Source organism: Eschrichtius robustus, chromosome 12 (genome assembly GCF_028021215.1).
Source record: "Eschrichtius robustus isolate mEscRob2 chromosome 12, mEscRob2.pri, whole genome shotgun sequence".
Classification (NCBI taxonomy): Eukaryota; Metazoa; Chordata; class Mammalia; order Artiodactyla; family Eschrichtiidae; genus Eschrichtius; species Eschrichtius robustus.
This window is the reverse complement of record NC_090835.1, coordinates 11,733,589-11,754,852: the sequence shown is the minus strand read 5'-3', so window position 1 is coordinate 11,754,852 and position 21,264 is coordinate 11,733,589. Positions and strand designations below refer to the sequence as shown.

At 42.2% G+C, this 21,264-nt stretch overlaps 1 protein-coding gene across 2 annotated transcripts in view; it reads left to right on the top strand.

Moving 5' to 3' along the window:
• ITPR1 (inositol 1,4,5-trisphosphate receptor type 1) overlaps positions 1-21,264 on the top strand; it is a 321,127-nt gene that overhangs the window by 124,404 nt on the left and 175,459 nt on the right. For both annotated transcript variants that reach the window (XM_068559286.1, XM_068559285.1), the window contains exons 6-13: positions 1,003-1,089; positions 3,084-3,242; positions 5,404-5,502; positions 6,636-6,719; positions 6,817-6,963; positions 11,017-11,112; positions 12,786-12,830; positions 16,387-16,541. In XM_068559286.1, the coding sequence (XP_068415387.1) occupies positions 1,003-1,089; positions 3,084-3,242; positions 5,404-5,502; positions 6,636-6,719; positions 6,817-6,963; positions 11,017-11,112; positions 12,786-12,830; positions 16,387-16,541 (872 nt within the window). The remainder of the gene's footprint in view (positions 1-1,002; positions 1,090-3,083; positions 3,243-5,403; positions 5,503-6,635; positions 6,720-6,816; positions 6,964-11,016; positions 11,113-12,785; positions 12,831-16,386; positions 16,542-21,264) is intronic.

Genomic DNA, 21,264 nt, shown 5'->3' with positions numbered 1-21,264 from the left:
TAGTTCCCCTTGAGTGTGGTTATAATATGCTAAGAGACTTGCAGAGTTACACAGGTGAACGAAGGAAAAATGACTGTGCGGGTTGGTGGCCTTGGCAAACTGTTATGGGAACCCTCTGTCTGGTTTTACCATGTTCCCTGGCCTGCCAGAGCTGCACTAGTAATATCTCCAGCCTCATTTGTGAATGTGTAAATCTGGAGTTAACCCAAATGTGGGTTTGAGGATTATCTCTTACTTACTTAATAGATGTGTAATTTAAAAAAAAAAATGACATTATTAAGCAAAATTTCAAATATACACAGTAGTAGAGAAAATAGTACTCCTTTTGTACCTATTCAACTAGCTATGCAGTGTCGACCAAACTTTTTCATCTCTCTGAGTCTGTTTCTTCTTTATTAAATTGGGATAATGATCTCCTCAGGGAACTACTGTGAAAATTAAATAAATTATAATTGGTATGTAACAATAATAACTAACACTCCATGAATGCCGCAACGATGAGATACCGTGCTGTGTGATTCCTGTGAGGTGAAGGTACTATTTTTATTTTCATTTTACAAAAGAGGAAACTGAGGCTTGCAAAAATGTTAAATAACACATTCCTGGTCACAAAACCAGTATTTAAATCCTGTTTTATTTTACTTCAAAGCTATAAAGAAGACCTTTACAAATTATAAAAGGGCTATGCAAATTCCCTTCCAACCCTACCCTATTTTCTTTAAAAATACATAAGCTTGTGACTTAGTCTTACCCTAACCAGATGTCCATGAATTCCTTAAAAAATGAATACATTTTTGAAAAGCCAAGAAGGCCAACAAACAAGGCATAGTGGGTTGGATTCTTGAACCCCTTGCGCATTGCACTTCGCCTCAGGGTGTACTTAGGTATTTGCTTATTTCTGTGGTTCTTGTATGAACTGGCTATATTGCTTTTGCCTTGTGGCAGAGAAATATATAACCCATTGTTTCCTCTTTGTGACCAATCTTCCTCCTCTATGTACAGCATGCTGCAGACTTGGAAAAGAAGCAGAATGAGACAGAAAACAGGAAATTGCTGGGGACCGTGATCCAGTATGGCAATGTGATCCAGGTGGGTCAAAGCCGCTGTTCTGTCGTGGAGCTGAAGCTTTACAAAGAGTGAAATGAAAAACAAGCACACGAAACCTGGTTTGAACAGATAGGACTCCATGGAGACAGCCAGTTTATTGCAAAAGGTCTAGCATTTCTTGTGATGTGGGCTGGACTCTTGGGCTTTTAGTTGGTTCTTTCTCAGTGCAAGAGTCCACTTCTCTCCTCTGTACTGATAATTTAAAATCTGTCCACATTTTTTAGATGGCGGGCTCCCTATCTGAAGAGGAGCCTGGCTGTGGCACTTTTGCCTAACTTGCATTGCTTGAAAGTTCTTCATATTTGGTAAAAATTGGTTCACGAGCTGGTCGCCGGAAGTAATAAGAGCAAGTCTGTACCTTCAGGTAGAATATTTGATGATAGGTCTCATGTCTTAGCTCACGGGTTGTGAGGTTTACTTGTTTGTGTCTGGTACCTTCAAATTTGACAGGATAAAAGACAATTTAAGAAACAGCTACAACAGGTTTTGCTAAAAAAAAAAAAAAAAAATCCACCTAGGTCTATCCTTGCAGAAAACTGTGAAGAAGTCCAGTGCCAAATGTGGCTTTTTTTTTTTTTTAACCATTTTTAAAAATTGAAGTATAGTTAACTTACAACGTTGTGTTAGTTTCAGGTATATAGCAAAGTGGTTCAGTTATACATATGTGCATATATCTATTCTTTTCCAGATTTTTTGCCTTATAGGTTATTACAAGATATTGAATATAGTTCCCTGTGCTATACCGTAGGTCCTTGTTGTTTATTTTATATATAGAATAGTGTGTATATGTTAATCCCAAACTCCTAATTTACCTCTCTTTACTAATACTAATATTAACTTTACAAATGACAAAGGAGTTCCTTCCCACTTTTTTTCCTGTTAGGTACTGGGCAAGAATTCTTGCCATGCCTCAGCTGGCTCACTAGCAGAATGGGAATAATAATGGTATCTGCCGCCTAGGATGATTGAGAGGTACCTGTCACAGAGTATGCTGTGAATACTTACTACCTAATATTTCTTATTTTCGCAGCCTAGATCTTGAGGATCACCTGTAGGTAATGCCAGGTTATAAACCAGCTAAGTCCAGCACTTGGAGAGGTGCATGGAGAATCAGGGGCTACTCATCAGAGTACCACGGAAGCTTGGGGAGGCATTGCCTTATGTATCATGGCCAGAGGATATCAGGGGCTCACGGATCAGACAAGAAGATTTGTGGGCCTCCTAGGAGTGTTCTAGAAACTGTACCTGTTAACCTGAAAAGGGAGATACTGGCAGTTGGAAGTGGTGTCCCATGCTAGTCTTATCATTTCTCCAGGGATTGGACGGTCTTTCATATTCCCTTCCATCTTCTCTTACAGCCTGTTGAGTTGGGAAGCCTTGGTCAGCTCTTCCTGGTCTAGACTTACTATGAGACGTTTCCCATCTAGATCTTCCATCTTTCCATCCCCTTCATGTAACCGTGACACAAGAATTAAGAATAGAGCGCTTAGAAATTCAAGGTGGAAATCCATAGCAGCCATGTTTTTTCCAAATGAATTGACAGTCCCCTAACGGGGTCACTTATTAAATTGAACTGTTTCTCTTGTTCAAAAGTGCCCTTCCTTAGCTCCACCTTCATGTCAGGGCATATTCAGACTGCAGTTCTTTAGTCCCTTTACCTGGGGTTAGACCCCTTCCGGCTAACCAGTGGCAGAGTGCTGTCCTAGCTGACGGTGCACTTGACCTGAGCGGCATCCATCGTGTCCAGGGCTATGCTGGGGGAAGAAAAATGTCTTCTTCTCCTCTTCTACTTCTGCTCCCTTTGCTCTTCCTTCTTTCCTAATCATTCCCTGCCTTAGCCACTTCTGTGGTTCTCTAACTCCACAGGTGGCTCAGTGGTGGGAGGAGTGTTTGATACATATCTTACATGACTGAGAGAGAAATGTAGAGCTTCGGAGACGTGCTGACACTCACCTTATTCTCTTGGTGGTTTTCAGCTCTTGCATTTGAAAAGTAATAAATACCTAACAGTGAATAAGAGGCTTCCAGCTCTGCTGGAGAAGAATGCCATGAGAGTAACGTTGGACGAGGCTGGCAACGAAGGGTCCTGGTTTTACATTCAGCCGTTCTACAAGCTGCGATCCATCGGAGACAGTGTAAGTGCACACGCCCAGCCCAGGGCGTGCTCCGTGCCAGGCCTCTAACCATAACTGTACACTAGAGTCAACTAAGAGAAATTTAAAGTTGGAGCCAGAGGCTTATCCTGTATGAGGAGAAGGAAATCACTATGGAAACCAGTGTTTGGGAAACAGGGAAATTTGGAGAGCAATGTGACCTAAATACAGTAGCTCTGTTTTTTTCCTACTGGGCTTCTGAAAAAAATCATGTGAGCAGCCCATTACTTGAGTAACTTTACCACAAAAGCAGCTATCATGTATGAGTGTCCTGGGGAGTGTCCCTGTCCTTGTAGATCAGTAGTGGAAAAGAAATGCTTCTCTATTGCGGAAATAAAGTTAGGGCAGAAGGATGGAAAAGAGGTAGAGAGATCAGGGAAGGAGAGTGGATTTTAGGATTATCCTCAGTTGCTCTTTGTTCATAACTCTGCAGGCTCCTGATTCCATTTCAGTGACTGTGGTTGGTCCCGAGCTGGCTCTTCTCCTGAGGGGTCATTAAGTTATAAAGCCCCAGAAATCCTTTCCGGGGTGACTTAGAACAGTTCTGATACTTATTAGCTACCTTAGTTAAGTCATTATGTGGGCATATACTTAACAGTGACTGTGTCTAAATGCTATCAGCTATATTTCCAACCTTGTTAAGATTCTGAAATAGTTGTTTTCTACCAAAAAGAAATATGTATTTAAACAGTGTGAAATCTTGTTAAAAAGCTTAACTTGCCTTCACCTGAAACTGGGTTTTCCCATTTTTCAATATTTAAGTATACAAGCTTTGGGTCGTTTAAATATGTTTTAGTTTATATGTTTGTGTGCATATTAAAGTATATACAATATACCTGAAGCATCTAGTACCTGAGCGGCCCCCTCGCAGCTGGCGTACAGTGCATAGTGATCGTCACCTGAGTATAGAAGAACGAGTCCAGTAAAGCTTAGGTTTCACCTAGAGGGTTGGGTTTCTTGACATATTTAACTTGCATATATTTTGAGTTAGAGAAAATTTAGTTGTATGTGTTCCCCAATTGTATCAAACTGAGAATAGGTGTGTTTTACATCTTAGGAAAGCATCCTTTCTATTCTTCTTCCTTCCACTCCCATAATAAAAGACAAGGGTGCTTTGCTCTGAACTGCATTTTTAGCAAGTCCCTTGCTTTCCTGTCCTTTAAGCTTCCCTGTTTAGCTGTGCCTTAGTTGAGAAAGTAAGATGGAGTTGAATACTTGTAGAATAGTGTCTTTCAAAGGACAGGTATTCATCTACTCATGGGCCAAGAGATCAATTTAGTAGCTTGTGACTCTCATTTTAGAAAGTGGAATAGAATAGGCAGTATCAAGCTGTGTTAAACATAATGGGGATAAGATTGTTTGGGGGGGTGACTTTTTTTTTTAGATAAATAGAGATCTCTATATCTATCTATATATGCATGCATATATGTATATACACATACATACATATACACATATAGTATGACTGAGTCGTAATAGAAAGCGTATTTCTTAATACGACTTTTCAAAAAAGTATAGAAGTCATTGCTTTAGAAATATAAATTTATAGCTTTATTCTTTCAAAGATAAAGACTTACTTCAGGCAATAATCTGCTTCTACTCCTAAAATTTAGTTAGAGCTTATTTGTACAACTGCCTTAACTGAAGCTAACGAAGATCCGATTTTTTTCTTCCTGCTCTGGACTGACTTTGAGATCGCCTTTGGATAATCATTGACAATTGTGGGCAAAAATTTACCCTTAGGCTTGTGAACATCACCCCTTCCTGGTCAGGGTCAGGCTTCGGGGTTTTAAAATCTTTTTAAAATTTTTTATTTTTTTGAAATTCCATTCTTTATATATTAAAAAATTTTAATTTTATATTGGAGTATAGTTGATTAACAATGATGTGTTAGTTACAGGTGTATAGCAAAGCAATTTAGTTATACATACAAGTATCCATTCTTTTTCAAATTCTTTTCCCGTTTAGGTTATGATAGAATATTGAGCCGAGTTAATTGTGCATTTGTGCTGTATCATTCTACTTGCTGGAAGCTGGGCCTTCTTCTATGCAGGCTCTTAAAGCTCCTGCCAGAACTAGCCACTGGTCAGTCTGCAGTCCTGACCTGTTTTGTGAAATGCTCTATTGGTCCTTTCCTTTCCAGGTGGTCATAGGTGACAAGGTTGTTCTGAACCCCGTGAATGCTGGCCAGCCCTTACATGCCAGCAGTCATCAGCTGGTGGATAACCCAGGCTGCAACGAGGTAAGGGAAATCGAGTTATGGCTTGTGGGCAGGCATATGCTGCAGGAGCAGACCTTCCTGGGGCCAGAGCATGTGCGTGCTCAAAGCGACTTGAGTAGTGACTCGGGGCAGTGTACCCATTCTGCAGGTGAACAGACTGAGAGCTAGGCCTGCCACATGAGGTTATATAAGGCTGTTCATTGGGTGGGGGCTGATAGTCACCTGAGGGCTCAGTTTGCTAAGCTTTGTATCCCTGGGGGATTATTTTCTAATTTCTTTAACGAGAGAAGGGCCCCCTTTACCAAGCGTTTTTGGCCCGAGGGGTACCCTTTTCTAATTGGTCTCCCTAAAGAGTGTGTCTTTTGCTAATTCATAAGAAGAGGACACTGCCGGCCATCGGCAGCCCTGTGAGCGTGATATCTTACTTTTGGCAATACATCTACTTAACTTAATTGGCAATTATAGGACACAAGGGCAATAACTTGATTGTGACATAAATGTTTGCCTAATGCTTGTTTGGAGGACACAAGCTCTGGAAACAGACAGATACGGATTCAAGTCCTGAATCTGCCCTTCCCTACCTCTGTGACTGTAGCTTCATTACCCAGTCTCCCTGGGCATCAGTTTTCCTACCTCTGAAATGGGCATGATGGTTATTGCTATTTTTTAGGGTGTCGCTGAGGATAAAATGTATTAGTGAACATTAGCCCAGTGCCTGGCATATATTTCGTGTACAAACGATGGCTGTATCATTAACATTTTAGAATGTATACATTGGACTTTTTTTTTTTTGCCTTTGTAGCTCATCTCATTTTATACATACTTGTTTTCACTGGGCCTTTACTTTTTGGCTATAGTACAAGAGACTTGGGGGCAAAAAAAAGAAGAAGATATCATTCCAGGAGGGCAGGAAGCTTGGTTCTGTTAGCCAGAGTTGCAGCATACATACTGACTGGTACAAATGAACCATTTATTACCGAAGACTTCTATCAGGCCAATTGAATTTGCAGGTTCTATGATCTTAATGGTGTCAATCTTTAGGCTTGGAGGGCCGAAGCACAGCCTTGCTTCTTGGGCAGAAATGAGACATTTGGGCGCAGGAGACCACAGTTGTTGAGGGGTATATGAAAATATAACTCTGATTTGTTTTCTAGGTCAATTCCGTCAACTGCAATACAAGCTGGAAAATAGTCCTTTTCATGAAATGGAGTGATAACAAAGATGACATATTAAAGGGGGTAAGTTTGATACGTTACAGGCTGGGCAGCACTTGGCTCCTCTTTGGTTCTCTTTTTAAATGCGTTTTCCTTAATTCCTCCGTGTGTTGACTTTTAGGGTGACGTCGTGAGGCTGTTCCACGCCGAGCAGGAGAAGTTCCTCACCTGTGACGAGCACAGGAAGAAGCAGCACGTCTTCCTGAGAACTACCGGGCGGCAGTCAGCCACGTCCGCCACTAGCTCCAAAGCCCTGTGGGAGGTGGAGGTAAGGGATGGGGCGGGGCGGGCAGGGGGAAAGGATTCATGGATTTATAGGAATAAGTCACATCCAGGTGCTTAAACCCACCTTGTTCCAAAAACAATGGATGACTTGGGATGACTTAGAGAAACAAACACATCACGCCATATCAGAAGGATGCCGGATGTTGCTGTGGAGGAAAATAATAGTTACCTTGGCAGCCAACTCCCAACTGAAGTTAGAAATTTCTTTCTCTGGATCATCTGATCATCTCTTGCTTTTTTTTCTTTCCCTTCTTCAGTTATCTATCACAGCAATATGTAATCAAGTGCCTAACCCATCACGATTTGTAGGTGACTGCACATTGGTGATAGGATGGGAGGATACTGGGTGGTGAAGTATCTACACGTCCAGAGCACAAAGAGGCACATTCCCTGTTCTCTGGAGGTGTAGATGAGGCAGGGCAAGCGATTAAGGAAGAATTCCTGGAGGAGCTAGCATCTGAGCTGGTGCTGACAGGGTGACCTGTATTTCAGAAGGAAGGGATGAATGGAGTAGGTCACTTCATATAAGATACTAACATGGAATTGGAAATGTGAGGCAATCTTGGGTTAGAACTCAGTAACCTCATTTGATGAGGAGCAGAGGATAGTCTTGCGAAATAAGACGGAAACTGTTTTAGGAAACCAGATCCTGAAGGGCAACATATCCAGGCTGTAGGGACGTGGGACTTAATTCATAAACTAAAAAAGTATCAGAAATGTCAGAACCCTACGGAAGTCACCGTGACTGACTTTAGAACCTTAAAAGCAAGTACCATGTCTTCTTCACTCACAAACTGATTGAAATGAAGTAAACATGTCAACCTTTTGGGGAGAGTTTTTGCAGTATGGACTAACTTAACCCAGAAGTCCACTGTAGAACGTCTTCTATATTTTTTCGTCTGAGGAGCAACAGCTGTCTAATTTTTACTCCCCCCAAAACTGTTCCCTGCCAATTTTCCCTCTGAATACTCTAGGGAAACACTGAGCGTCTTCCTTTTTTATTTTCTTCTTGAGGATTTTAGACACTTAAGTGCCCCTTCCAAATAAAAGAAGGAAGACGATACCATGTGTTTTATATTTCTGGTCATGATTTAGGGTTTTCGTTATACATCTTCACCTTATTGCCAATCAGTTTTACATATTGTCATATCTTTTTACATGTGATGTAAGAACCTTACAGTAGTATACAGTTGAATCTTGAACAACACGGGTGTTAGGGGCACCGACCCTCCACATGGTTAAAAATCCATGTATAACTAATAGCCCTCTGTGTTCGTGATTCCTCTGTATTCGTGGATTCATCCAACCACGTAGCACTGTAGTATTTAATATTGAAAAAAATCCACGTGTAAGTGGACCCTTGCAGTTCAAACTCGTGTTATTCAAGGGTCAGCTGCACTTCTGTTTCTCCCTTCCTGTCCTTTGTGGTGATATTCTCTTGCATTTTATTCTATATATGCTATAAACTCCATAGTGCATTTTTATTTTTTTTTGCCTTGTTTAAGGAGTCAGTTGCATTTTAAAAACATGGAAAAACGAGAGGACAGGAGTCTTTTACCCACATAGCTATCATCTCCAGCTGTTCATTTTTTGGTGCAGATTTGAATTTTCATCTAGAATCATTTTCCTTCAGCCTAAAGAACCCCCTTGTCATTTCTGTAGTGCATGTCTGCCACTGGCCAATTCTCTCAGCTCTCATTTGAAGACAAGAAAACAGCTTTATATTTGTCCGTGAATATCTTTATTTCACCTTCATTTAAAAAAATCAGTTTATTTTTCGTTTTTGAAAATAACAGCTTCATTGAGATACAATTCATATGTCACACAATTCACAAATGTACAGTGTGTAGTTCTCAGTGGTTTTTAGTTGACCCAGAAGAATCCCTGAGCCATAGCAGGTCACACCTCATCTCTCTTCAGGTTTGCCCCTCCCCACCTCTGGTAACTGGTCCACTTTCTATCTGTATAGATTTGCCCAGGTTGAACATTTCGTATAAATGGTATCCTACAATGTGTGGTCCTTTGTACCTGACTTCTCTTACCTAGCATAAAGTTTTTACAGTTTATCCATGTTGCCATGCATATCTGTATTTCATTTCTTTTTATTGTCAAATAATATTCCACTGTATGGATATACCATATTTTATTTACTATTTATGGTCATTTGGATTGTTTCTGCTTTTTGGCTGTTGTGAATAATGCTGCTGTGAACATTCATGCACAAGTTTCTGTGAGGAGTTTAATTGTGGGTCATATGGTTACTTTGTTTAACCTTTTGAGGAAATGCCAGACTGTCTTGAAGGCACTAGTGTATGTTCCCACCTGCAGTGTATTAAAGGTTCTGATTTCTCCATATGGCCTTCATTCATGAAGGGTATTTCTGTTGAATGTAGAATTTTACATAGACAGTTTTTTCTTTTTGTACTTGAAGGTGTTCATCCATTGTTGTCTTGCATGCATTATTTTCTGATGTGAATTCAGTGGTTTTCTTTTCTTTTGTTCGCTGCATGTAGTGTCTCTTTTTTTTCCTAGCTACTGTAAAATTTTTTCTTTTTATTTCTGGTTTACATTAACCTAATTATGCTGTGTCTTGATGCATGTGTGAGTGTGTGTATGTGTATTTATCCTACTTTGAAACCACTGAGTTTCTTAAAATGTGTGGGTGTGTATCAAAATGGGAAAATTTGGGGGTCACTGTTACGTATTTCTCTAGCCTCCACCAACCCACATGGACATACTGGGTCATTCGATATTGTTTGACAGGTTACATTTTCCTGATTCTTGCCTGTCCACTGCTTTATGACAGTATGCTGAATGTCCTGACGCTCCTTTGTTGACTGTCTGCATCTGTTGCCTTCCTTTGAAGAGTATTGAATTTTGTTTTGCCAGACAAAGTTACTTGTAGATCACTTTGATCCTTTGGAGGTTTGTTTTAAAGCTTCATTAGGTCAAGTGTACTGTAGCATTTTTTTAGGGCTAGACTAGCCCTGCTACTAAGGTGTGAGCCTTTTGACGTCGATACTGAATGCCCCAGGTGTTCAACCGGCCTCTCCTCTGGCTTGTTGGAATCAGAACACCTTCTAGTCCTGTGTGAACTCCTGGATTGTTGAGCTTGCGACTACCCTCTCATTTTTTATTTGGCCTTGTGGGGTCTCGCCTTACACGTATGCAGCTTGGTATTTAGCCAAAGACTAAAGGAGGCCCCCGGTGCAGATTTCTGGAACTTTTTTTCTGGGGAGCTCTGTATTCTGCCCTGACAAATTCCAGTCACCTCAGCCTCCTTAAGTTCTGACGTATCTCCTCACCTCAGTGAGACTGGTCTCCTCCGCTTGAATACTTCTTCTCAATGCCACTGTCCAGAGAGGGGGACCTCCCAGCAGAAAGCTGCAGCAGTCGTGGAGATCACCTTATTTCCCTGTCCTCAGAGATCACAGTTGTGCACTCCCTGTCATCCAGCATCTGAACCCAGTTGTTTTGTATATCTTACTCAGTTTTCTCGTTGTCTGTGGCATGTTCATGTATTGTGTGAGGTGTCTATTCATGGCACCAGCTACCGGTGCCAGTTATTCCATCATGAGCAGAAGCTGCAGTTACATCTATTTGTATGCTGAATTGCCCCAGGCACTGTGAGTGTCCAGTTTCAAAGCAGAGGCGTGTGGATGTATTATAGTGCATGAGTGCATGGATAAATTGCTGTTACAGTTTTCCATGAGATTCTTTTTTTGGTTTGTTTTGCTTCTTGTGGACGAAGTCCAGGATCTTAACTTCTTCCTTATGATTAAGGCAAATAATCCGAAAACCACTGAACTTTGTCTTACAACCATTTCATGTTAATTAGGGGACTCTTTTTTCTTTGGAGAAACATCGCTTAACTATACATATGGTACTTGTTAACGAGTTTGTTGGAAGATAATGATTTTTTTCAGCTTAAATACTGCTCCTGAACTATGACTTCTGTGTGATGTCTCAGATTCAGTGTTGTCCTTATTTGGATTGACATTTCTTCCACTCCTGTTGATCATTTCTCCTCTTGCAGGTGGTCCAGCATGACCCGTGTCGGGGTGGAGCAGGGTATTGGAACAGCCTCTTCCGTTTCAAGCATCTTGCTACAGGGCATTACTTAGCAGCAGAGGTAAGTGGCAGCCCCATAGTTTTTCTCTTTCAAGGATGATGTAGTCCTCTTTCCTCACTTACCTGTAGCCGTTGAGTAGTTAGGGGCTGAGGGTAATGCTCAGTTACCTAGCTTTTCCTTCTGCTTTTCTGTTTCCTTCCACCTCATTTCCCTGCTTATAGACAAGAAGAGGCAAAAATCGTGAACACATTTTAGTATTTGACAGGGATTCTGATCAAGATGTGGGGAGAAGGTCAGTTAGAAAATAACGCTGTCGTGGGAATGTAATGTCCATCCTGGTGACTTTATTTAATGATATACTGTGTTGTATACATTTGACTCTGAACGACGCGGGTTTGAACTCTGAACGGGTCCAGTTACCTGTGGATATTTTTCAGTAGTAAACACTGCAGTGCTACGCGGTCTGTGGCTGGTTGAATCCGAGAATGCAGAAGATCTGCAGACGGGGAACCGCAGATTTGGAGGGCCAGCTATAAATTATACACGTGTGAACTCCCGCATTGTTCAAGGGTCAGCTGTATTTGACAGTGGCTAAGAGAATAGATCTTAAAAAAAATCATGCTAATCAGGGTTTTAGGATTATCTTTCCATTTTGCTCTTGTTTACTACTCTCACCGCATCTTATTTACCAACCCTGATCCTAATATGAATGACCAAGACTTGACCGCAGTGAAACATGGTATGTAAAGCTGGAAGCATTAAAGCCCATAAAGAATTAGATAATTTTATAAAGCCTGGTTACTCAGAGCTTTAGTGGAATAGACAGGGTCTTTTACTTACAGGAATGTAAAAAATCAAGGCGATGTATTTTAAATGACCGTGAAGGGTTTTTGAGGAAAGGCAAGACTCAACACTGAAGGATGGGAGGAATTTCCCTTTTAGTTTTTGTATTAAATTAAGGAGCCGTGTTACTGTGTGACAGATGTTGAGTTTTACTCTGATCTGCTGGAAGATGTACGATGCATATTCATACCAGATTCTAGCCGTACATCAAGGCACGCCTCCTGTCGTCTGGTACCACTGGTGAGACTGCTCAGAGATTTTCAAGCTGATGCCTGGGTGTCAGTGTTGCTTCTGCAGCTGACCCCAAGGAAGGCTGAATCTAAATGTGCCAGCCCCCCTGGGATGCCTGACACTTGTATGAACTGATGATTTTGAAATATTGAAGAGCCGAAGATGAAGGCTAAGTTGAAATTTAAAATGGAGCCATAGGAAATTATGGACCCAGCTAACCAGCTGTGAGAAATGTTGATTACATGGTTTGCCAGAGATCAATGGTGGTTGCATTATCTGTTATGTCCTGGGGCGAATGTAGTTCTTGCTGGAAGGCAGACATTTTTTTATTTCTAACTAGAAATAAGCAGGATTATCAATGACTGGATACTGATCTTTTATTTATTTCAGGCTTTTAACTGTTGCTTTGCTAGTGGATTCTTTGTGTTCCTCTGTCTACATTTGAGAGCCATCTATCGGTGACTGGTAGATTGTTCCATGTGTGTTGTACTCGTGTGATGTGTGTTGTGATTGTGGCATGCTGGTTTCGTGAACAGAGGGAAGGGAGAAGTTCTTAGCTGTCCAAAGATATTCGCAGGCCTTGAAGTCTCCTGCTAGCGGGGCCAAGTCCTTGAGAAAGCAATGGATGTTTTAATTTCCTAATGATTCTTTTTCATCAGGTAGACCCTGACTTTGAGGAAGAATGCCTGGAGTTTCAGCCCTCAGTAAGTATGGACAAGAGCCTTCTTGTCTTCGTCTGGTAGGGTGAGGACATGTGATCTGGAACCCCATGTAAGAAACTGCCCCTGTGGTCACTGAGTGCTGGGGAAGGGGAGACCTTACGCTGCCTTAACAGAGGATCTTGTTCTGTGCTTCCCTTGAGGGCAGTCATATCCCCTTGTGTCCTGGTTGGTCCAAGAGACTGTTGGTCATGATGCTCTTTCTGTGTGCTTAGTCAAGGGGTCTCCATCTCTAAGTTGCAGAAGTTCACGGTATCTCTTGGAATATTGCTAGGTTGGAGACAGTGATGGTCCCTGTAGAAGCCAGCCTTTTACATGCCAGTGTCTCATTGCTGTTGACGTGAATCTATGACTCACTCAGATGTCTTCAAGGAATGAGTGTATAAGGTGGACACTGTCGTTTAGAGTGTGGAGGTAGCACATGAGGCATGACCGCTGATTAGACACTCAGTTGTCTAACCATCTGTCCTTTCTGCAAAGTCAGAAATAGACCTTATTATGTGGTTTGGAATTTTAATGCCAGCTGGATCCTTCTTTGGAGGCCATATTGCCAATTAATGCTGATATGGAGGCACTTGGGTTGGGGTTCAGGTGTCCACAGTTACAGGTTGAAGAGGGAAGTGGTTGTGTTACAGGGAAATGGTGGGTGTAAGTCATGCAGTTCTCTTGTGGAGTGCTTCGTTCTGGTCTAGGATTAACAAACCAAAGACCCAAACGGTTGCTGCTCTGTTTGACGTTGTGTGTCCGTGTGATCATCTTGACGGTGAATATGCTAGGTGGTATTGAGGGTATTATTTTTCGTAAAATTTTGAAAAAATTGCACATTAACATAGGTACATTAATGAAGGGAGTTGGGGCGGAGATAATACAGAATGTAATTGTCATCGAAAGTGCTGTGAATTCTGCAGCAGCCATGAACCTTTTAATTAGGTTTGGGCAGAATGTTATCTTTGGAAGAAACACAGAGTTCTAGCTGAGGGTGTCCCACCGTTAGTTAGTTGCTGGACTTGCTGGGGGACTAAGGCTCCCCTCAGAGGAGACTTTGAAGGAGAACCATGGCTTCTTTCAGGGAGAGCTGATGTCCGAGTGAACCTTGAGCTCTGTGTGGAACGGGACTGCTCTCCTGGCCTGTTCACGTGCGAGGGAAAGACAGGCATGTGCAGTGCAGGGGGAAGGACACAGTGATCAAACGTAGGGCGAGAGAGAGAGACTTGGGTTTAAATAGCGGACCCACCGCTTATGACCTGTGTGACTCTGGACAGGTTACTTGCCCTCTCTGAGACTGAATTCCCTCATCTGTAGTTGTGGACAATGTGCTGGTTGTAAGGACGAAGTGAGATGTTGTGCAAATGAAGTGCCTAGCCCATAGTAAACGCTTAATAAATGGCATTTTTGTAAGTTGCAAAGGATGATTACCATTTTCAGTGCCTTTCCATCCACCAGTTCCTCTGGGCTGCACAGCAGTTGCACGAAGGAATTGGGACAGATCTCTCCATCTTTGTTTGACGGGTGAAGAAGCAGAGAGTGGTCCTCACTGGCCACATGCCTCAGGGTCTCTGGGAGTGCAGTCTTCTTTCTACTCTTTCGTGCTTCTCCGTGCCAGGGCAGTGCCATGTGGCATGGGTCTGGCTGCAGGTCTGGGCTGCGTTGCTCTGGCTACTCGGGGTGTCGCTTGGGTGGCGGTCCTCGCGTGGAGGAGGGGTGTGTGGGGGGGGCTCACCCTGCACCCACAAGGCCAGCAGCGCAGCTCCTGCCTCTGGGAGGAAGGTGTCAGTGGTGGGAGGGTCCTTCACCGTCTTCTTGGCTGGGAGACTCGGGAGTGTGGGAGAGGAAGCCTCTCTTTCTGCTCTGCTTATTGGTCGCGCATTTCCTGAGACTGGCACCCCGTGCCTGTGGTTTTGCCTGGGACCCCATTCGGCTTTGTCGCTCTCCTCTTTCTAAATTCAGCAGCCCCCTCGAGCCACGGGCTTGACGCCACAGGGACAGAAAGAAGAACCCGAGCTGGCTCTGGTCTGACGGCCTTCTGCACATGTGCCTTTCCTCCCACTAGGTGGCAAACGCCGACCGCACTCGGGAGGATGAGGGCGCCTTGCTCAGTCACAGTGCGGATGCAGGGGACTCAGTGCAGTTGGCATTTTTCTTCGGGCGTGTGGCAGGTCTGAAATTTAGCTGCCAGTCTGTAGCTGAGCCCCGTGTCTCACACCAGAACCGGGACAGGGTTTATATTTTGAAAGTGGTGTGTGCAACCCTTTGCAGGTAACAGTGGTTAGAAGAGGGCAAATTCTGTTCAGAGTGCTTTCTCCTGAGCTGAGCTCTTGGAGATGCCCTGATCCTCTCCAGTGGATTCTTACGTTAGTGTAGGTGGAATAGCGAATGGGGTTTGCTTAGCCAGAGGTACAGGGTGTGAGAGGAGGGAGACAGAGGTTGGGGGTATTAGAAGAATTGTTTGCATTTTCTTTTCTTTCTTCCGTCCCTCCCTCCCTTCCTTCCTTTTTTTTTTTTTTTTTTTATAGACAAAGGGTGGGGCTGCTGATGAACTGAAAAAGCAAACTGTTGCCTACAGTCCTAGAGCTCAGGCCCCATGGAACGAAATTGTCTTATGCTCTCTCCTTTGCCTGTTAGATTTGCTTTTCTTTTCTCCATTCCATTTGGAAAGGAAGCAGGGCCTCAGCCTAAGCAAAGCAAGATAGAGACAAGGGAAATGTGATTTTCCTAGTACATACAGGTGGATATTGTCATCTTGCAAGGATGCTAAACATGAAAAATGATCCCGTATAGAGTCGCACGGCAGAGAGCCACCTTGTGAAGCCTGTCAGAGCAGACGCTAGGCCCAGCATGCTGCTTCAGGCTTCTTAGGCAGATGGCCTTTGGAGACTAGATGTGTTTTTACAGTTTCTTGGGAAAGCTTTCATCCTTGTTCTTCAGCCTTCACTGTCAGAGATTTTCTTCAGTCTCAGCCAAATCCCTCACGTAGCAGGAGGGGCCCCTTTTCCCCTGAATTGTCGTCAGCAATTGATTTATTAGGAACATTTTTTCAGGGCTAGTCTGACTTCTCAAATATTTTTCTTGGCCACACGGGGATAGCTGCTTGCAAACACTTGGATTCAGGTTTATTTCACTGCATTGTTTTTTTTCTCCTGGGAAGTAGCTGTATCATATTCTCGCTAGACAGTTTCACTGTCGGTTAACACAACCGCCCATGACAAAATCCACAGGCTAAGTTTTCTCACAGTGCTTCTCCTGTCTCCCGACCGCTGTGCAGGGGTGTACCGCCTGTAGCACTCTGCCCGAGGAGAGCTAGTAATGCAACCCCACGTTGCTTAAGCATTTTTATTGCAACACCAGGAGGTAGAGTGTCAATCTTCTTGGCGTGGGTGGCCAACTATCATCTTCGATGACTGCTCTGAAACTGTGATGCTCTTCCTGCCAACTACTGACGCTCACTGTTGTTTCTTCCCTGTTCCTGTGGACTGTGCAGTGATTGTAGTGAGGGAAGGCCGTGGCACGTGCAATCCTTGACTTGATGACTTTTCCTCCTCAGCTGGACCCTGATCAGGATGCCTCCCGAAGCAGGTTGCGAAACGCCCAAGAGAAGATGGTGTACTCCCTGGTCTCTGTGCCCGAAGGCAATGACATCTCGTCCATCTTTGAGCTAGATCCCACCACCCTCCGTGGAGGCGATAGCCTTGTCCCAAGGTATGAGTCCAAAACGGCTTATCTCAAGTGAGTCAGTGTGGTATATGCGGCCTGGCTGGGGTTCTCGGAATCCACAACATCATCGTCATTCTTGAAGCTTTTGTACAGGATTTGGTAAAGGATTTGTTCTGGTTGCCCATTGAAATGACATCTGAGTTTTCTTTTTTCTTCTTTTTTTTTTTAAATGGCTTATCAGTTGTAAGTTCTCAGTAGTCAGTGGTTAGCTAAGACGTGCTATGTTTAGGTGAACAAACCAAACGTTAAGCTTAAAGTAGCTCAATATTTCTAGTTTCCTTTACTCTCTCCCTCCTTTCCAAATCTGAGAGATCTCCTGGTCAACTGAATAAACAATTGAAAAGAAATTCTAGAAAATGGAACGTTTGAAATTCACTCAATGCATAGGAAATTTTATTAAAGGTATTGAGAAATCAGACCAGTCTTCTTTGGTTATTTTATTAAATTTGACTTTTAGTTTTGTTGCATAAAAAAGCATTTCCATTTACTAGACTGAAAATGGAACAAAAGCTCACTCTTAAAATCAACAGGGACTTCCCCTGGCGGTCCAGTGGTTAAGACTTCACCTTCCAATGCAGGGGGTGCAGGATCAATCCCTGGTTGGGGAGCTAAGATCCCACATGCCTCATGGCCAAAAAACCAAAACATAAAACAGAAGCAACATTGTAACAAGTTCAATAAAGAGTTTAAAAATGGTCCACATTAAAAAAAAAAATCTTGAAAACACAAAAAATCAACAAAAGTATTAATAGTGGCTAACACTTGTTGAGTGCTGACTACATGCAATCTATAATGCTAAATACTCATGTTACATAATTTCACCTTCACCAAAACCCCTGTGAGATAGGTATTATTATTTGACCTTACCTAGAGGTAAAGAAATGAGGCTCAGAGAATCTAAACAACTTATCACAAGTCAGCGAGCACCGTTGCAGAGCCAGATAGGGCTGTTCTGGCAATTCTGACTCTTGGACACAGCCTTGGGTAGTGGAAGTCTCCGTGGCACTGGGAGGTTTTACCACAGGGCCCCTCTCTCTGAGGATTCCTTTGTGTTTCATTATTCCTGTGTATCATGGCTGTTTACCTGCTCAGCCAGAGCTGGGCTGTGAAAGTGACAACTGCAGCTTGGGTGCTGTTACAACCGGAGAACACAGAAATGTCTGTGTAACGCAAAAGACTATGTTCTTAAATATTGTATTATAGGGAACGTTAAAGGAATTGTAAAGAAAGTAATGGCTATGGAAAAGTTCGTATCCAAGTGTCTAGCATACACTAGACACTTAGGTGCTTAATAAAATTAGACGGCAGAGAAGGGAATGATTAACGCTAACAAAAATGCCAAAACATGAAATTAAAAAAAAAAAGAATTAGAGGAGAACCTTCTCTTGTGCTGGATACTCTTCCTATCCCTCTCAGAGTGATAAACAGAAGGCAGTGTCCACAAGAAGAGAACCTTACAAGGATGCTGTTCATTGCCATTCAGCACAGTGATCGCTGGTTCTTACCCTCTGCTGGGTCATTAACCCCTTGAGAATCTGTGAAAAGCTGGAGATGTTCTCCTATTAAATCCCAAGTATGGGCACAGCTTCGCGTACTCCAAGTTTGTCCTGATGTAGATTGCTTTTTTAAAAAAAAAAAATGATATATTGAGATATAATTCATGTATCGTGCAATTCACCTACTGGAAGTGCTCAATACATTGGTTTTTAGTAGATTAGCAGAGTTGGGCAACCATCAGCACAATTGATTTTAGAACAATTTCATCACCTCAAGAAGGAGCACCGTACCCATTGGCAGTCGCTTTTATTTCCCCAGGCTCCACCCTCAGCCTTAGGCTAATCTGCATTTTGTCTCTATTGATCTGCCTATTCTGGACATTTCATATAAATGGAATGGCTTTTTGTGACTGGCTTCTTTCACTTAGCATTGTGTTTAAGATTCATCCATTTTGTAGCATGTATTCTTCATCTCATTGTATTCCTGAATAAGATTCCACTGTATGGTTATGTCACATTTTATTTATTCACTTACTAGTTGATGGCCATTTGGGTTATTTGCCTTTTTCTGGCTGTTCCGTGAACATTTGTGTACACATTTTTGTGTGGACATACATTTTCATTTCTCATGGGTCTCTACCTAGGAGTGGAATTAGTGGGTTATGTGGTAGCTGTAGGTCTAACATTTGAGGAACTGCCAGTTTTACATTTATAGTTTTATATTCCCACCAGCTGTATATGAGAGTTCTAATTTCTCTCCAATGCTTGTTAATCTGTCTTTTTTATATTTGAGCCATCCTAGTAACTGTGCAGTGGTATCTCATTGTAGTTTTGACTTGAATTTCTCTGATGGCTAATGATGATGATCTTCTCATGTGTTTATTGGTCATTTGTATATCATTTGTAGAGACACATCTATTCAGCTCCTTTGCCCATTATTTTTTGGCCACTTAAAAAAAAGGGTTATGTGTCTTTTTATTATTGAGTATTAAATGTTCTGTATTACAAACCCCTTATCAGTTATGATTTGCAAGTATTTTCTCCCATTCTGTAGATTTCTTCACTTTCTTGATGGTGTCTTGTGAACCACAAAAGTTTTTAATTTTGTTGAAGTCCAGTTTATCTATTTTTGCTTTTGGTTGCTTATGTTTTTGCTTTCTTAAGAAACTGTTGCCTAATCCGAGGTCACAAAGATTGATGCTAATGTTTTCTTCTGAGAGTTTTAGTAGTTTGTGCTCTTTTCACTTAGATCTTTGATCGATTTTGAGGTCATTTTTAAAAATCCGGTTTGAAGTAGGGTAGATTGCTTTTGTAAAGTGTCCTTTCTCACTTACTACCTAGATAGGCATAGGGACTATAGAATCCAATTGCGTTTTGGTTTAAGTACTTTTCCATGTGTTGTGTCCTCTATTCTGGAAGTTCTTTAATGGATTTTGTTCTTAGGCTCCCAGAAGACAAGGGAATGACGTTAGTTTTATTTGCTAAGTTTTTTGTTTGTAAGGGTTAGGAAAGAACAGAACCATGTGATGTAAAATATCCGTCAGAAGATATTTCATGGCATTCCCTTGGTGAAGAGGAATGAGGTGCCAGTTGGCCATATTCCCCAGTGGGTTGGAAATCCCCATGATCCCGTGGGAAGGGGAAGTTTGAATTTCTAGGTCAGCTTGCCAAACAGCTTTGGTTGGCTGTAGAGCCCTGCTTCTGTATCCCCTTGATTCATTACTGTTTCTCTGTTGGAAAACATTCTTTGTGGGCAGTTGTCCATAGACAGTCTGATTGTAAACTCATAAGCAAGGGAAGCCTTGTGTTCACCCTGGAAAAAGTGTCTGGCATGGTTTACCAATGTGTTTATTATTAGTTATGATCTTGGACTTGGTCTTAGCTTTCTAAATTTTTATCTGCTCTTGCCCTTGGCCACCAACCTCAGAGCCAGAAGTGAACAGGGCCTCTTATTCATTGATTCAGTGGAGTCATAAAAATTTTAGGAGGAGTACACACATTTCCCTCTTTCTTAGAGTTGTGCTAAATTTTGCTTCTTTGAAGATCAGAAAGTCTGGCGGTAGATACATGAAAGTACCTGAAATGTTACCAGTAAAGAACTTTTTTGTAATAGTCATTGGTTGAAAGAATGCTTTCAAGACAAACTGAAAGGGATAGTGACAAGTCCTGGATATAATAAGCAAGATAGTAAAATTGCAATTTATGCAAATTAGATGCAATAAATGAACATTGGGAGAGCATCCAGCTTTGTGGCTCTTTTGCAGTTGTCCTGACATCATGACTTTTGAGCTAAGGATTGGGAATGAGACTTCAGATGAATAGATAGAATGCCCTTGGTATTTTTTTTTTTTTTAATTTTTATTTATTTATTTATTTATTTATGGCTGTGTTGGGTCTTCGCTTCTGTGTGAGGGCTTTCTCTAGTTGTGGCAAGCGGGGGCCACTCTTCATCGCGGTGCGCGGGCCTCTTATTATCGTGGCCTCTCTTGTTGCAGGGCACAGGCTCCAGACGCGCAGGCTCAGTAGTTGTGGCTCACGGGCCTAGTTGCTCCGCGGCATGTGGGATCTTCCCAGACCAGGGCTCGAACCCGTGTCCCCTGCACTGACAGGCAGATTCTCAACCACTGCGCCACCAGGGAAGCCCCCTGCCCTTGGTATTTTAAATGAACTTTGACATAGAACTCTATAGAATGTAGTCAATCATCCAAGTAAAAGTTAAGCTCCAAGCTTTCAGTTATACTTTGAAAATAAGAAAATGAATCCAAGTTCCTCAGAAGAAAAAAATGCAGATCTCTGTCAAATTTCTTGTTCATGTTGTTTAATTTATATTCGTGCTATTCAAAGTAAATACCACTTGTAATTTTCAAGACAGTTAAAATGAAGGAAGTTAGAGGATCTGCTGAAGAGATGTGCCTGGTTTAATGTGCCCTCCCCCGTGCCCCTTTCCCATGAACTTGGGATGCTATTGTTTTGAATTCCTCTTAATGCAAATGACTTCCACGCTGTCCTTTCTGCTCTGGTCCCACCAGCGTTTAAAGTTCCAGCTCAAGTTTTCTGTAACAAAAATATCCCATGACTCCCTGAAGCCTCCTTAATCTCCTCCTCTACAAGTACTTACCTTGACTGTCTCCCATCTTAAAGCCTTTCTAACGTATGTCTCCTGTTACTTTTGCTTGGCGAGTGTTCATTTCATCTCACTAATGCGACGGTAG